Raw genomic sequence first — 18,713 nt, forward strand, 5'->3', positions numbered from 1 at the left:
TCACTCATAATCAAAGTGAATGGCAGCACAGGAAGCCAAAATGAACTTCAAACACATTAGTCGCCACCTAGTAAATATCACATACTGTTTCATTTTTAATTAGGTTAGATGCCTAATGTGCTGTTAGGGCATGGATTAATATTGACACTCATTAACATTCAGCAATATTGCAGTGGTCTTTTTAAAATAGGTAGGAAAAAAATCAAGAGCAGAAGCTATATGTCAATGTATATTCCATATCAATACCAAGTATATAAATTTCAAAGATAACATTCACATATAAGAAAATGCAACAAAAGTTATAAGAATTTGGGTTCCAGTCTTTGGTGGACACAATGGATATTGGATATGGAGGAAAAGGAATGTATTTTAAAAGGGCATTCAGAAGATAAATGATGATGTCTGCCGTGAATTGAACGTTGGATTAACTCCACTTTCTGTAGCAGTATCTCTGTACAGCTGTTTTAAAAATAGACCTCATCCAAACAAAAGGGGGACCCTCTGTTCTCAATGGTTGGTTAAGTTCATTTAGGAAAAACCTTCTACTATCAAAACAGAGGAAAATAGTTTAAAACTTTACAAGGAAGTGCTGCAGACCACCAAGCATGTGACAGGGCTGCTCAGGGAGGGGAGGACAACACCTCACTCTTGTTTCTTGGGGCAGCTGCTCCTTTGAAAGGAACAGAGAAGTAACTGCTGAGAGAACAAGCGCATCAGGAAAACCTTCCACTGTCCACAGTAAGGAGCTGAACAGAATTTTCCAGAGTCCCAAAGGCTGGAGGGATAAAGGGTGGAGCTGATAAACAGGCCACATTTTCCACAGAGACCCACTCAGAACTTGGTCTTGAAAATTAGAACCCATCCTTGACTAAAAGACATTCTATACATGTGTCAGAGCTTCACTTTGCACGCAGAGAACATTTCATCTGTCAAAATGGAGAATCAAATAAGTGAATAACTAAAAATTTAAAAGTGAAATAAAGAATATGAATGATATGCTCTTAAGCAGATGAATTAAACAGGAATAGCATATCAAAAAGTAAACTATAGGTCTACAGGAAATATATTTGTTGAGACACACAAGAAGCAAGGGAGGATAAATATAACTAGCTGTCTTTGCTTTATTTGCTCTTGAAATATATATATATATATATATAACCGGGAAATGAACTCAATACCTTGCACTTGCCAGGCAGGAACTTGTGCCACTGAGCTATATCCCCAGCCCCCCATTTTCTTGAGACAAGGTCTTGCCATGTAGTGCAGGCTGGCCTTGAACTCACTTATGTAGCCCAGGCTGGCCTTGGCTCATGACAATCCTCCTGCTTCAGCCTCCCGAGTGCTGGGATTATAGGCGTGTGCCACCATGCCCAGCTTTGAATGGTATTTTAGGCAAAGATTTATTTCCAGTTAAAAATCATTCCATTGTCTCCCATCTTTAATTATTATGCTTGAAAAGCTCTGTTTGTAATCTAAATGCTCTTCTTATATAGATGCTCCCATCCATCTTTTTCCTGTCTAGAAATATGAGATAACAGTCACCTTAATTCATACCTTGTTGCTCCCAAAATAAGACCTACCCAGAAAACAAGTTCTAGCATGATTTTAATTTCTCTTCTAAAATCTTGTTAGAACTTGTTTTCTGAGTAGGTCTTATACTGGGGACAATGGGGTATGACTTTTGTTGATAACTAATATTCTTTGAGATTTAGTTAGAGTTTACACAAGATCAGTCTACATACAGTGCATCCTCATTTCTAGAGTGTAGGTCTTCAGGATTTTCTGTGGAGACTTTGATATTTTCACTGAGACCCCCACACACGCCATATGCTGGCATATATGTCACCACAACACAGAGATTATAGAAAGATTTTTTCTCTTTTACAGTAGTTCTATTTTAATCTGCTGACTTGCTCACCTTTAGAATCAGGAGACAGCCCAGAGGAAGGAACCAGCCATATGTGGAAGGTCACTGAGTTTAGCTTAATCACTAACCTCTATGAAAGACTCTCAGGCTTTGGTCTTCTTTTCACCCGGAACCAGCTTTACCAGCTTTGCCAGCTTTGCCCTGAAACAAGATAATTAGTGTTCTGTTCCCTGGTGACTCTAGGGGTTTTACCTGAGTTACAATACAGTAGTCAAACATCCCTTTTAAAGGCTTTTGGCTTAAAGGAGAGCTTATGGAGGTTATAAAAATTAAACTGCTCTTTAAGTAGGTTGGGTCTTATGAGAACTGAAACAGATTATGTACATAGATTGGAGACAAATGTGAGAATGAACCAACTGTGCTGTCAAGGTTTCTTTTTTGGTCTGAGGAAATTATGATGAGGCAAGATGACTGGGTATTGGCTTGACTTGAGAAGACGTTTATGCAAAAAGTTTATTGACCAGTGAGTGGATTATATGTTTAAAAATTTATGCACTTATAGACTTATGTTTATAGATTTACTAAAATTAGAAGTCAAACTGCATGTAGTGATTTATATTAAAATATACCTAGTGTGCTTGTATGGGTAATAAGCAAGGGTCTTTCCAATTTTTAAATATTTTCATGGAAGTGGTTTTATATGATCTTAAGGCTAACTCTTATTTTTAATTTAATTTTTGTTTTGTTTTGTTTTGTTTTGTTTTTTGTTTTTCTCTGGTACCGGGAACTGAACTCACGACCTTGCGCTTGCTGGGCAGGCGCTTTGCCGCTGAGCTAAATCCCCAGCCCCTTATTTTTAATTTTATGTTATGATGTTATTTGGTATGGTATATTTTAAATCATCTCAGAATTTTAAATATATTCATTAGTTATTTTAATTTGAAGTACTCTATGCATAATGTGACTAACAACATTTTTTTTTCAGATATAGAATTTGGTTCAGATGAGTGTTTTCAAGAAGTTAATTCTAAGAATGATATTTCTGGAAACTGTGGTATAGTCAGCCCTGGGATATACAAACCATGTGCACCTGAGTATGTTTTAGGAAATCTGAGAATGTCTGCTATTTTGTATTTGAAAATATCATGGTTAATTAAGGTTGTATGTAATCAAGATATTGCCTGACCATGACATAAAACTGTGGTAGATGCAGAGATGTGCTATATTTATCTGCCTCACATACCCAAGTTATCCTTTAAATTTTACCACCACACAAAAGTCAGTTACCCATCAGTAATTATTTTTTATTTTGCATGCTATCTCCCACTGCAAATTTGGCTGGAGTATACTCACATTTCTGGGATCCAACTTGGACCTACCACAGAACTATAGACAACAGAGGAGTTTTACTACTATTATTTTTCTCTGTTTGATTGTTTTTCCTTATTCTGTCTGGTTGAGCTTTGTTTTGTTTTGCCTTGTCTTATTTTGTCTTTTGTGATTATTTTTGTTTTTTGTTTCTTGCTCTCTTTCTTTTCTCATTCAGGATTTAGATTCTAACATTTCTTTTTGTTTTCTTCTACTCATTTTCTTCCTTTCTTTCCTCAACCATCTCACTTGATTTTATGATACTTTCATAAAGTTTGTGTAAATATACTTTCACTGTAAGTGAAAGTACGGTACTTTCATCTGAGATGATTTAAAATTTCTCTCTTTTCCTTCTGGTTCACTTCAATGTTACTTTGGTTTCCCTTCCATTCCTTCCCTCCTATGTCTTCCAGTTTCCTAAAGTTGGATGCACATCCTTTGCCCCTCAGTCTTGCTCCTGCTATATTTAACCTTATTCATCTCTCTGTCTGCCCCCCTCCCTCCTACCCCCTCCCACACACCAGAGCAAAATGATTTCCACTAAGGGGAAATCATTGCATCTAAGTTCTTTATATGTGATGGATTTTGTTATATAACTGTAGAATTTGCTCCTGTGGTTAAAGGTATCAGGTTAATAGTTACCACCATTTTTCAGTAGCCACTACTGTTACTGCTAAATGTACTACTTTAGCCAGGATGTAATCTCTATTATAATCATTTTTTCTCCCTTGTATGAAAACACTGTGATTGTGTGGGGTCATAACCATCACTGTAGTCCAGTACCAAAGGAATAGTTGCTGAGCTAAATAGATAGCAACTTCACATCCTTGATACACTGGGAAGGTCAGTCCTTGGGATAGACACAAAGACCAAGAACCACCTGCAGCTAGAAGACATCCCTGAGGAACAGACATATCCTAGGGAAGCCTTGATACTTGGGATAAAACTATCTACCATAAGATATCTACAAGCATCAACACAGGAAACAAAATAAAATAAAGAACAGAAAATGACAAGACACAGAAGCAAAATGCAATCCTAGACTCCCAGCCCAATCAGGACAAGTCTAGAACAGAATGAAATAGAGGAAATCAGAAGTCAACCACCAGGAACTTTCTGAAATGATAGCAACAGAAGTGAAAAAACAAATGGAAGAGGCTATAGTAAAAAATAATCTCTAAGGTGCTAAAGTAAGTGACAATCAAAATGAAAGACATGAAATCAGACACAGATCAAACAAGTAGAGCAGCTCAGGAAAACAATGGAAACCATGAATGCCCAACAGAGAATTGGAATCCATGAAACAGATCCAAACAGAAATCCAGGAGATTAAAAACTCTAGTGAAAGTATACACAACAGATTCAATAAGGCAAAGATAGAATATCAGAACTAGAAGATAGAATTGTGGCATGCAGCCATGAAAAGAAAGATATCTTTAAAATAGCAAAAGAGGGCCAGGGATATAGCTCAGTGGCACAGTGTCTGCCTGGCAAGCATGAGGTCATGAGTTTGATTCCTAGCACAAAAAAAAAAAAAAGGAAGCCAGTAAGAGACCATGAAAAGTCAATCCCACAGCTACAAGATGAAGCAAAGAACAACAACATAAGATTGACTGGAGTCAGTGAGAAAGCTGGACATAAGGAAAAACCCACAAAAACTCTTCACAGAAATAATGGCAGACAACTTCCCAAACATGGATAAAGAAATTGACATACGAATAAATGAAGCATATAGAACTTCAAATAGCCATGACCAAATAAATCTACACTAAAGCATACATATAATCAAGATGCCAGAAATTGTGCACAAGAACAGAATATTTAAAGAGGCTAGAGAAAAAGAACAAACACCTATAAAGAATCACATCAGAATCACAGAAAACTTCTCAGCACAAGCCCTCAAACCAAGGAGAGCAAGGAATGAGTTATTTCAAGCCTTAAAAGAAAGTAACCTCCAATCCCTCAAACTTCTTTTAAAGATCAGTAGAAAAATAAGACACTTCCATGACAAAGAGCAACTAAAGAAATTCATGACCACCAAACCAGCTCTTCAGAATACTCTGAAGGATATAATAGAAAGAGAAAACAAAGACCACAAGCCCAAGAGCACCAATAGAAAGAAGCCACCAGGAGGGCAAGCAATTAAACAAAGGGGAAGACTGGGAACCAACCACAGGACAATAACATGAAAAAGATAATCCAATACATATCAGTTATAACCATCAGTGTAAATGGTCTCAACTCACCAATCAAAAGAAACAGACTGGCAGAATACATCAAGAAACAAGATCCAACAATATGCTGCATTGAAGAAACACATTTAACTCAAAAAGAAATTCATAAACTGAAAGTCAAAGGGTGGAAAACAGTACTCCATGCCACAGAAAATCAGAAAAAAGAAAAAAAGCAGGAGTAGCTATTCTATTTGCAGACAACATGAATTTCAGGTCAAGACTGATCAAGAGACAAAGAAAGTCACTACATACTTATTAAGAGAAAACTCCAAGAAGAAGAGAGAACAATCGTAAATATATATGTTCCAAATACCAGTATCCCCACCCAGCTACATAAAACGAATATTAACACACATGACAAATCAAATAAGCACTAACCAGGTGTGCTGGCACATGCCTGTAATACCAGCACTAGGAAGGCTGAGGCAGGAGGATCATTGCAAGTTTGAGACCAGCTTGGGCTGCAAAATGAGCTCAAGAGCAGTCTGAACTGCATAGTGAGACCCAGTCTCAAAAAGGCAAAAAAATAAAATAAAAAAGGAGGATTGTTGACAGTTGGAGACTAGCCTGAGCTACAAAGTGAGCTCAAGGCCAGCCTGAACTTCACAGCAAGACCCTGCCTCAAAAAGACCAAAAACAAAACAAAAAAAAAAAAAATCAAATAAGCACTAACACAACTGTAATGGAGGACCTTAATACTCTACTCTCACAATTAGATAGATCAACTGGACAAAAAATCAACAAAGAAATATCAGAATTAAACCCAACCTGTGAACAAATGGACTTAGTAGATGTTTACAGAATGTTCCATCCCACAAAATCAGAATACACATTCTTTTCAGCTGCACATGTGATGTTCTCCAAAATAGACCATGTTCGCCCATAAAACATGCATAAGTAAATGCAGAGGACTGAGATATCCCATGCAAAATCTCTGACTATAGTGCAATGAAAATGGAAATCAATGGCAAAAGAAACCACAAAAACTACATAAACACATGGAAGTTAAGCAACACTCTCCTGCACAGCCAATGGGTCACAGAGAAAAGTAAAGAAGAAATTAAACAGTATCTATAATTAAACAATAATGCCAGTACAACATACTGGAACATATAGGATGCAATGAAAGCAGTCCTATGAGGAAATTTATAGTGATGTATTCTCATGTCAGGAAAACAGAGCAAGCTCAAGTAAGCAACCTAATGTTGAATCTCAGACTTCTAGAAAAAGAAAAAATCAAAACCAAACCTCAGGCTGGGGACTTAGATCAGTGGCAAAATGCCTGCCTGGTAAGCATAAGGTCGTGAGTTTGGTTCCTGGTACTGGAAGAAAAGACAAAAAAAAGAAAAAAAACCAAACCTCATACTAGAAAGGAAATTACAAAGAGCAGAAATTAATGCAATTGAGACTAAGAAAACAATACAAAGAATCAATGACTCAAAGAGTTTATTCTTTAAAAGATTAAATAAAATTAATAAACCCTTAGCCAATCTCATCAAAAAGAGGAAAGAAAAGACTCAAATTCATGCAATTCTGAATAAAAAGTGGAAAATCAAATGGATCCTACAGAAATTCAGAGGATCATCAATATCTACTTCAAGAATCTGTATTCCAATAAAATGGAAAACACAGAAGAAATGGACAGATTCCTAGATACATATGAATTTCCAAAACTGGATCAAGAAAATATAAAGATTTAAAATAAACCAATATCATTCAATGAAATTGAAAATGTAATTAAAAACTTAACAACAAAAAAAGCCCAGGTCCTGACAGATGCAGTGTTCAATTCTACAAGGAATTTAGAGAATAGCTAAAACTCTTTAATGAAATTGAAATGGAAGCAATAATTCTAAAATTATTCCTGGAAGCAAGTACTACTGATACCAAAACCAGAGAAGGACCCAACCAAAAAAGAAAACTACAGAACAATCTCCCTAATGAGCATAGATGCAAAAAAATCTTCAATAAGATACTCGCAAACAGAATGCAGCAAATCATCGAGAAGATTATACATAATGACCAAGTGGGATTCATCCAAGGAATGCAAGGATAGTTCAATACACACAAACCAATAAATGTAATATACCATATTAACAAAGCCAAAGACAAAAATTTAATGATAATCTCAGTAGATGCAGAAAAAGCATTTGACAAAGTCCAACACCCATTCCTTACAAAAAAAAACTTCTGAAAACTGGAAAAAATGGCCTTTATCTCAATCTGATAAAGCCATCTGTGACAAACCAATACCTAACATCATACTGCATGGTCAAAAAGTGAAAGCTTTTACTCTAAAATCAGGAAGAAGAAAAGGATGTCCACTATCACCCCAACTATTCTCCTTCTGGGTATCTTCCTGGAAGAATGAGAAACAGCATACCACAGTGATATATGTTCACCCATGTTTATAGCAGCACAGTAAATCTGGGAAACAATCCAAATTCCCATCAACTGAGGAATGAGAATGGAGTACTACTCATCCATAAAGAATAATAAACTTGAGACATTTATAGGTAAATGGATGCAACTTCAGACCATACTCATAAGTAAAATAAATCAGACTCACATGTGCAAACCTCTTATTGTCTCCCTGGTGTGAAAAACTGAAAGAGTAAATAAAGACCAAAATGTACAATAGATATTGTGAAATGGGAAGAAATTGCTCAAAAGGAAAGAGAAATGAGAGTGAGAGAAGGGGGAAAGTTTGGAAGGGAAAAGGAAAAAAACAGCATAATTATACTACTAGTTTCTCTCAGTTCATTGAAAAGAAAAGTTTGCACTAATATCATTTGGAGAATTTTTTATGCCCATATGTTGTACTTTGAGTAACTACTTTGAAGATAACAATATGCAGTGTATTGTTATTCTCCTATTATTTTGTTATGAAATTTTGTTTTATTTTTTCAATTAAAAAATCCAACATTTATTCATGACAAAAACCTGAAGAAAATGGTTATAGAAGGATCTAATCTCAATCTAATAACAACCACTTATGACAAATCTACTGCCAACATCATATCAAATGGGGAAAACCTGAAAACTTCCCTTCTAACATCAGGAACAAGACAATCACTCATATTTAATGCAGTCCTCAAAACATTAGCTAGAGCAAAATAAAAGGGATAAAAAACCAATCATATTCCTGTATACCAATAATGAAATCATCAAGAAAAAAATTAGGAAAAATCCAATACTAATCTAACCAAGAAAGTGACCTCTACAAAGAAATCCACAGTACTCTGAAAAAGGAGATAGAAGAGGACATAAGAAAGTAGAAAGATATCTCCTGTTCTTGGATAGGCAAAACCAATATAATCAAAATGGCCATCCTTCAAAAACTGGTAGATTTAATGCAATCCCAACCTAAGTAACAGCAGCATTTTTCACAGAACTAGAGAAAATAATTCCTAAAATTCATGTGGAACAAACAAGATTCAGAATAGCAAAAGAAATCCTGAGCAACAAAAGCAAACCAGGAGTCCTCACAATCCAAGACTTCAAATTATATTACAAAGCTATAGTAATAAAAACAGCATAGCACTGGCACATGTGTTAGTTACACTTTTCTTGTTGCGGAGACAAAATACTGAACACCCAAAGTTAAAGGGGGAAAGGTTTCTTTAGCTCACAGTTAATAGAGGTTTCAGTCCACAATTGCCTGGCTCCAAGGCAGGGTGGTGTGGCAGAACAGGCATCTCAGAAAAGAAACAGTCCACAATGCGAAGAAGACAGCAAAGCAAGTGAGCAAGCCATAAGTGACAATAGAAGCTTCTTTCTGCCCCTTTTATATAGGCTACCTGGCTTAGGGTGGTGCCAAATCAATCAGTGGACAAACTTAGTAATCACACACTCTTAATCCCAGCATCACATTCTAGATCCAGCCACCTCTGAAAAAAATCAATCTATGACCACATGAGGCTTTGGGGCAGACATCTAGATACAATCCACATGAGGCTGGCAGGGGGACATCTAGATACAAGCCATAATGGCACAAAAATGAGCGTGTGAGTCAATGGAAGAGAATAGAGGATGCAGAAACAGCCCCAGGCACATTCAGCTCTCAGATCTTGGACAAGGGTGCCAAAAATATAAGCTAGAGAAAGTTGAGCCAATTTAACAAATGGTGCTAGGATAACTGGCTATCAGCATGCAGAAGACTGAATTTAGATCCATGTCTCTCACCATGTACTAAACCAGAAAAAAAAAAAAAAAAAAGGATCAAAGATCAAAATGTTAAAACAGAAACTCTTAACCTGCTGGAAAGTAAAGTAGGTAAAACTCTTGAAGACATAAGCATAGGCCAGCACTTTCTGAACAGAAACCCAATTACACAGGAAATAGCATCAAGAATCAGGATCGTGTCAAATTAAAAAGCTTCTGTACAATCAAGAAAACAAACCACACAGTGAAGAAACAACCTATGAAATGCAAATAAAAATGCGCCAACTTTGACAGAGGACTATTATTTAGAAAATGGAAAGTACTGAAAAAAATTAGACCCACCAAAATAAAGGACCACTTAAAAAAAAGATAACTGAAATGAATAGATCCTTTTCAGAAGTACAAATGACCAATAAATACATACACACACCATATGTTCTAGGAGCAGAAAGGAACTTCTGTAAACTGAGATAGATATCTGTCCTCCACACTGCTAGAACCTTCCATCTAAACTTATTTCTCTTCCCTGTGAAGCACCCAGCACACATTTTGCCTGGTGATGAATTTTCCTAGTTACTGTCTGATGACAGCCTTAGCTCAATTTGAAGGGTGTTTTCTCTTCAAAACATAGATGGCCAGACATCTGTGTTCCATGCTGAAGATATCATTTAGCAGCCTTTTGTTTTGCACTTTTTAATGCTGAAACATCAATTTTTGGTTGTATTATTGTTCTTTTGTATGTAATCTTTTTTCTGGTTGCTATTATGATTTCTATGCAGCTTACAACAGTATCATGAAGACACACTTTTTTTTTACTGTCATTACATGCAACTTTTATTTTTCAGTTGTACTTTAACAAAGCTGAGGACAATATACATTCCTGAAACCCACCATTGTCCTACTAGAGCAGGACATCTGAAGCTGAGAGCATGACCCTCAAACACTGGTGTTGGCCGCCCACTGCGTGTCCTGCACCACTATAGTGCTGCCAATGGTTATGGCTTGGAATTTGTACTTTTTACCAAATTGTGTGAATCTTGGGAATATCAGAATTTTTTCTTTTTTCTCCTTTTTCATTAGTATATGTGTGCGATTCATAACACATACATTCATAGTGGGGTATCAGCACATATGCATATCACATCTCAGTCCTTCTTATTGCCCCTCCCCTCATCTCTCTCCTGCCTCCTCTGCCCTGACCCCACCTTAAGGTTTACTCCATATAAGTGCATGTAACCCTTCTTGAGTGTGTTCCCAACATCATGATAGTTCGGGTCCGACACTGTGAAGCTGAAAAGAAAGCCAAATAAGGCTGGTCATTGGACAAATTCTCTCATTTTTTAAAGATAGAAGCTGGGTGTGGTGGCTCATGCCTGTAATCCCAGAACTTGGGAAGCTGAGGCAGGAGGACCACTGTGAGTTCAAGGCCTACCTGGACAACATAGTGAGACCCTGTCTCAAAACAGAAAAAAAAAAGTAGAATGTTCTTGGGTGTGATGATGCTTAAAGGCCAAAAAACAGTGAAGGCAACACACACAAAAAAGCGTCAATTTAACGGGGGAGTGGTACACAATTATTATTAAAATGTTCAGTTTTTATTAGCAATTTGGGAAAGCGCTTTCTCTTTTTTGGTCTTTTAAAGTTAATTGCATACGCTCTATTGCAAATGTTGAATGTTTTCCTTGAACTTATTTGTTTTTGGAATGGTAGGCAAGATTTTATTAAGATTAATGATTTTCATCTATGTGCAAATTACAGCCATGTGAAGTGTGGAAAATTAATATGTTTATATCATAAGAAAGAAGTACTCAAACATAAGGAAGCCATTACTATTTATAGAAATGTAAGTGGACAGATCTGTGTTGGCGTGGAATATCCCCTCACACATGAAGAAAATGAAAAGATGTGGGTACAAGATGGTACAAGATGTGCACCTGAAAAGGTGGGTAGTTTCTTCTCCACAAAACTTCTGAGTACTTTATACCATGGTTGTTTTGGGGTTTGCTTTTTTTTTTTTTTTTTGGATACAGGGTCTTACAATGCAATTCAGGCTACCCTTACTACATAACCTAGGCTGGCCTCAAACTCATGGCAATCCTCTTGCCTCAGCCTCCCAAGGGCTGGGATGACAGACCTTTGCCACCACTACTGGCACTTGATACTATATTCTTAAATGATACATATTTAGTATATTCTCATGGCTGAAATGTAAAGTCAACATTGAAATTTGGAAAATAAGAAAAATATTTAAGAATCAAATATTCAGCAAGCACGTACAGGTGATGTTTCTCTGATGTTTTGTTTGGCTACTTGGTTTTTCTTACGGAAGTTATGTGTATTCATTGACATGAGAATCACACTGTTCATTCACTGTATTTCATTAAATTATCCCATGCTTCAAAGTGAGCACTTCTAACATCATGAATTTTCTTTTGGAATAACCTTTTTAAAGTATTTATTTTTAAATTATTTTATTAGTATATATTTCTAGTGCACAGCAGTTGTATCCATCTTGAGGAACTGGTCCATACACACATTGCATCTTAATCATTTTTACCTATACTCCTTCGCCTCCGCTCTCCACCTACCTCCACAAAGTCTACCTCTTTGTTTCTTATCGTCTATTTTTCATTTTCCCCTTTAAATAGTTATATTTTGGGTTTCTCATGTAAAAGAAAACATGCAATTTTAACCTTCTGTGTCTGACATATTTCACTTAGCATTATTGTCTCCAAGTGTATTTCTTTTTCTACAAATGACTCAAATGTAACCTTTATAACACAACATTGTTTTTGATCCACACTTTTTGATCCATTTATCTATTAATCAGCTGTCTTAGTTACTTTTCTCTCCTTGCTGAGACAAAATACCTGACACCCAGAATTAAAGAAGGAAAGGTGTATTTAGCTCAGTTTGTGGAAGTTTCAGTCTATAATCAGCTGGCTCCAAGGCAGGGTGGCAACAGTTCGTGGTGGCAGAAGACAGCAAAAGCAACAAAAGCAAAAGAGGGGAGCAGTGGCAAGTAGCCTCTTTCCCTCCCTTACGTTGTATGCAAACTACCCGCCCCAGGGCAAGTGTAGCACTTGGACCCATAATTCCAACATTAGACCATGGATCAATCATAAATTCTAGAAGCATGCCCTGTGACTACATTAGGCTTCGGGGGGACATCCAGATACAAACCATAACATAAGCCTATAGGTTGCTACCTATAGGTTAGCTCTTATGAACTGTGTTCCTATAAACATAGGCATGCATAGATACTGTAATATGATATCTTCAACCTTTCCAGGAAGATAACTAGAAGAGGTATAACAGGGTCAAATGGAAATTCTACTTTTAACGTTTTGAGGAATCAACCTACTTATTTCCACAGTAGTTGCATAACTTTTTACATGACTATTAAAATAATATATGCCCATGTTAGAGATAGAAGTGGTAAAGAAGTCACATAGGAAAACATATATACAAGTCACATATCTGAGATGTAATTATATGTCCATTCTGATGAGCATAACTTCCAGCTGTTTATATACACACATACATGCACAGATATAAGCTATTTCTAACTACATATGTATAAAAGCATTCCATTTTCTGACCTGCTCTTTCTATTTTATCTCTCAGTATGGTACATATAGGTAGTATCAAAATTTTGACTCCTTTACAATTTGTTTTTAATATCCAAAGTTATATCCTTTTATATTGTGTACCTATTAATATAGATTTATAGTCACTTTTATGCATTTGTTTCACATCTCATAGAAAATAAAAGTGGAGTTGCAAATAAAAATTAGAATAATACTGGTTTTTATACCTGCTTATTTATTTACATTTACTAGTGATCTTTGAATCTCCATAGGACTTCTTGTTAATGACTACATTCACTTATTTCATTCTGAAGAATTTCCTTTAGTAGTTGTAAGCCAGGCCTTCAAGTAGTTAATTCCCTCAGTTATTTTTTTTTTTCAATCTGTGCAATGTCTTAATTTCACGCTCATTATCCTTTTTTTTTTTTTTTTCTTGGAACTGGGAATGAAATGCAGGACCATGTGCTTGCTAGGCAGGCGCTGTGCCGCTGAGCTATGTCCCCGGCCCTGGCCCTCATTTTCAAAGGACAATTTTCTGACAGAATTCTTAGTTGGAAACTGCCCCCTCCATTTCTCCATTCTCTTCTAGCCTCTTCTGCTCAGAAATCTGTAGATAGCCTTATTGAGATTCCTTGCATGTGATGATTTGTTTTCACTTACTACTCTTAAGATTCTTTGTCTTTGTCCATGTCTTCTCTTTAGGTCTTTGAGGACATTAAGTACAGCTATTTCAAAACAAATTTCCATAACTTCAGGTTTTCCATTAAAATGAACATATTTTTTCTGTTACTTTTCATTCCTTGGGTCAGGGGTATAGCTCAGTGGCACAAGCTGAGCATGCCTGGCAAGCACAAGGTCCTGAGTTTGATTTCCAGTATCCCCCCAAAAAAAATTAAGTTAAAAAAATAAAATGATTATCCTTTCATTTCTTATAATTTTTTTGCTGAAAAACATGTACCCCTCACAATGTTTATAGAATCACTTAATATTGGGCAAGTTTTTATTATTTTTATATATATCATAATTGTATATGTTCATTGGTGCAATGTAGTGTTTTGAAATATGTATACATTTGTGTAATGATCAAATCAGAGGAATTAGCATACCCACTATGTTAAATATTTGTCATCTATTCGTTGTGGGACTATTCAAAATTCCATTTGAAAAATGTAGTGCATAGCTATAGTCACCCTCCTCTGTAATAGAGTATCAGAATTTATTCCTCCTTTCTAACAATAACTGTGCCTGCTGACCAGTCCTTCTCCATCTCACCCTTCCCCATATTGTCTCCAGCCACTGGCAGCCACTTTCTAATCTCAGCTTCTGTTTAACATTTTCAGATTCACTTATGATTAGATCGTATGGTACTTGTTCCTCTATGCCTGGCATATTTCACTTAACATAGTGTCCTCCAGGCTCATCCATGGTGTCACAAATGAGAAGATTTCATTCTTTTTATGGCTGAATAGTATTCCATCTTCTATATGCACCACATATCCTTTATCGATTAATCCATGACAGGCATTTAAATTTAATTCACTCTGTTGAGTAGTGTGGGTAGTGCTGCAATGAACAAGAGAGTATATATCTGTTTGATATATTGATTTTATTTCTTTTGGGAATATATAATCTCAAATCAAATTCAATGGTTAGGTTCAATGTTGATCTTATGGGGAAATTTGATTCAGTTTTCCTCCAATTCAGTTTGTGACCAGAATCATGGAAAAGATTAATTCATAAATCAAGGTAGAGATGTAGATCTATAGATATACATATATATAGATACACATATACACAGATAGAGATATATAGATAAATAGAACCAATAGGGGAGCTATTGGATGTTATGGTAGTTCTGATTTATTTTAGGTGGGAGTGGGAAACCTCATACTGTTTTCTATAGCTGGTATACTAAGAGTATACCCATTACATTATAAGCAGTATATAAGCAATATATAAGAGTTCACCCTTTCTCCACTTTCTCACCAATTTTTGTTACTTTTTTGTCTTTTTGATGATAACCTTTCTAACTGGCATGAGGCAATATTTCATTGTGGCTTTTATTTTGGTGTAGTAGGGAATGTTTTAAATTAAATGACAAATCTGGATAGCATACCAGTGACCTTATTTTTACTTATTCCTTCTTGTAGGTTTGTAAGAATAAACAATGTGTAGATGAGTCAGTCTTGGGTTTTGACTGCACGCCACGAACTTGCAACAATAATGGTGTAAGTACCAGCACTACGAGGTCACAAGTGATTTAGACTAATCCAAGGAAAGCAAGTGCACAGCACACAGGTACACACACACACACATACACACAGGCATGTGTGCACACACCCTCATATATACACATATATACTCATAAACCAAGTAGGAAAATTGTTTTGTTTTGTTTTTTTACCTAAGAACTATTTTATGAATCTTCTTGAACACATACAAAATCCAGGGGCTTATCTTAGAAGGTGATATTCTCTTGCTTTTAGGTATGCAATAACAAAAAGCACTGTGTTTGTAATCCCCAATACCAACCTCCAAACTGCGAGAACCCACAGGGTAGGAGTGCTGAGGATGAGCATGAACTATTTGAATCAATCCCTGGTAAGTATTAATAACAAATAGAAAATATACAAAACATCATTTTAATTTTTTAAGTTTAAAAATCTTTGGTATACCACTTTATATTTAGATTATATCTAAGCATCAAATAATAAACCACCTATGACTATGTTTTACATGTAGAGAGTATATGTGCACATACACACACACACACACACACACGATTATCAGTTATAACCCAGGTAAGAAAACAGAAGTCAGTTTGGTCCTTAAAGGAAGGAAGTCAATAAGAGGCATCAGGTAGCATACAATGAGAGAAATGAAAAACAGTCAGAGAATGGTGAGATACCTAGATATTAACAACAACATACTAAGGGCTGGAGTGATAATAAAAGGAGATGATATTACTAGAACTACAACCTGAACACAGCATGACATGTGACTATGGTCAGAGCTGATTAATAGGGTATGGGCCTCAAGGAGAGGTACTGTCCAGTATTATCTGGAGGGTTAGAGGATACAGGGATATAGCGCAGCAGTGCGGCGCCTTCCTGGCAAGCACAAGGTCCTGAATTTGATTCCTTGTACCAAAAAAGAAGGATACATAGTCACTATTGGCGATGCTAGACAGGACCGGTGAGAAATACCATAGCTATTTCATTCTTCCAATTCTATAGATTCTGTCCAGTGACTCTGACTTAGCAAACCTAAGTAGAGGAGAGTAAGCCAAGGAGCTTAGGAAAGATAGCTCCCTGAAATATTGATCAAACTAGGGATGAAGTTTAAAGAAAGCCAGTAATTAATCAGAATTTGTAATAGCACATAGGGTCAGGCAATTTCTTTCATATACGTAAATAAAAACTTATAGGTAAGTAGAGGCTGTGTTTCCAGATTTTGAATCAGAGGTAGTTCTTAATATTTCCATATTTACTCCAATATTTGGACATATCACATTTTAATGACATATAGAAATAGACTGGTAAATTTAAGCCATAATACTGTTAGGTGTACTACAAAGCTCTTTTCACATTAGTAGTAAGAGTTGCAGTTCATTATTTCTGCCCATGCACACATGTGTCCCTTACCCAAGGAGCAATGGGGGCTCTCCTAGAGTCCAGATTGATCTCAGTGGTACGACTGATCAGTAACTTGGGCAGAACTAACCTTCTGTCTCCCATGATCTTCTTGCAGATTCTGACTAGGTCTCTTGGAAAGTGTATTCTGGGAGCTCTCATTCCTTTGAAAGTCATTTGTAATGCACAAAAAATAACTACACTGAGACACAAAGATATAACCCTCCCCAATGAAGCCTTACCTAAAGTCATGACCCACAAACTTGTAAGCAAAATTAAATGATTAAGTAACTACACTTTAATTTCTTTCACAGAAGTGTATCTTAGAAACCAGGGTAGTATATTTCTATAGCAAACATAAAGCATACAGCGTTTGTTTTGGAATGGGTCAGTGCATGGAAGGTAGTTAGGGCTCCTAGAGACCCTTAAAGACAAGTTGAAATTCTCTTGAGACGATTGTTGGTCAGCGACTCAAAGATGTTAAAAAGATGTTATTAGTTTAAAAAGATGTTATTAGTAGTTAAAGAAAGTGGAATATCTACCATGAAATGATAAACTGTTTAACAACATTGTCCCCTGTGCTAATGTGGAAGATAAAACGTGTGCTTCCCTTTGGTAACAAACAAAATGCAGGGTAAATATAAGACATCTAGAGTTTAGGGTAGAGGGAGGATAAGAATAAAGTTAATTTTCTTTCTTGGTCTCTTCCAATAAATATTTCACGATCAATGGCTACTGCCAAATTTGAGATTTTTTTAGTAATAAAATTTTATCTCAGATTAAAATATACATCAAGCATTTTCCTACCATCTCCTTTGTTAAAACTTCATAAAATTTTAAGTTAATGTCTGGCAGAGACCTCTTCATCTGTTCAAAAGGCCTAAGCGTTTTATGGAAATGACTCCTAATAATTCACCCACAAAAAGCCTATGAAGAATGTTAAGTAGATTTTTCCACAGAAGCCTTACTGAGGCTTAATACAGCGAAAAGTTTATGTCACACAGGCTTGTAAGAATGGCCTTCATATAGTAGACTATACACAGAAACCCACATGTTAAAGGAATTGTATCAGCTCAGGCTTAATGGGATCAAGATAAATACATACGTTCATTCCTCCAATCCACTAATGGTTAGATACAGACCGATAAACCTACTCAAAATGTGAAAAGGAGCATTCCTTGTGGAATATGGATTATCAACCAAATGGTAGAAACAACAAGGCAGATGCTAAAACTTTTGAGGGTTGATGGTATAGAAAATCCACTACCAACAAAAACAAACAAACTATAGTCCCAGATAGTGAGAGAAACCACATCTCTGCAAGGAAGAAATACTGCTATTATTTTTTAAAAGAAAAAAAAAAAACAAAACACTGGTGGGGAAACACCCATCCATTCATTTTATGATGAAAACATAACCCTCATGCCAAGTTTAGACAAGCAAACTAATAAAGAAAAAAATCGCACAGTTTAACTTTTATGAACAAAGTCCCAACCCCCAACAGAATATTAGCTCGCACTACTTAGCTGTCTGTATTAAAACACAACGATCCAGACCAATGGTGCTGTTTTATCACTCAAAAGTCGATCAGTATAATTCACCATATCAACAAAAGACAAATAATACAATTATCTTATTTGACGGAGGAAAAAAAATCCCCTGATAATATTTAATCCTTTTCCATAAATTTCTTCAAAAACAGAACATTAGCTCAGGAATTCCTAGCATGGGGGGCAAGGAGGGCAATGCCCAAAAAAGCTCCAAAAAGGGGCTGGGGATTTAGCTCAGCGGCAAAAGCGCCTGCCTGGCAAGCACAAGGTCGTGAGTTCGGTTCCCGGTACTGGAGAAAAACAAAAAA

At 36.2% G+C, this 18,713-nt stretch overlaps 1 protein-coding gene across 2 annotated transcripts in view; it reads left to right on the forward strand.

Annotated features, from left to right (window-relative positions):
* Positions 1–18,713, forward strand: part of Adam2 (ADAM metallopeptidase domain 2) — a 68,743-nt gene that overhangs the window by 45,744 nt on the left and 4,286 nt on the right. For both annotated transcript variants that reach the window (XM_013514227.1, XM_005373747.2), the window contains exons 15-18: positions 2,853–2,961; positions 11,392–11,575; positions 15,374–15,451; positions 15,710–15,824. In XM_013514227.1, coding sequence (XP_013369681.1) covers positions 2,853–2,961; positions 11,392–11,575; positions 15,374–15,451; positions 15,710–15,824 — 486 coding nt within the window. The remainder of the gene's footprint in view (positions 1–2,852; positions 2,962–11,391; positions 11,576–15,373; positions 15,452–15,709; positions 15,825–18,713) is intronic.

The sequence above is a fragment of the Chinchilla lanigera genome, unplaced genomic scaffold (assembly GCF_000276665.1).
Source record: "Chinchilla lanigera isolate Chin_1 unplaced genomic scaffold, ChiLan1.0 scaffold00002, whole genome shotgun sequence".
NCBI lineage: Eukaryota > Metazoa > Chordata > Mammalia > Rodentia > Chinchillidae > Chinchilla > Chinchilla lanigera.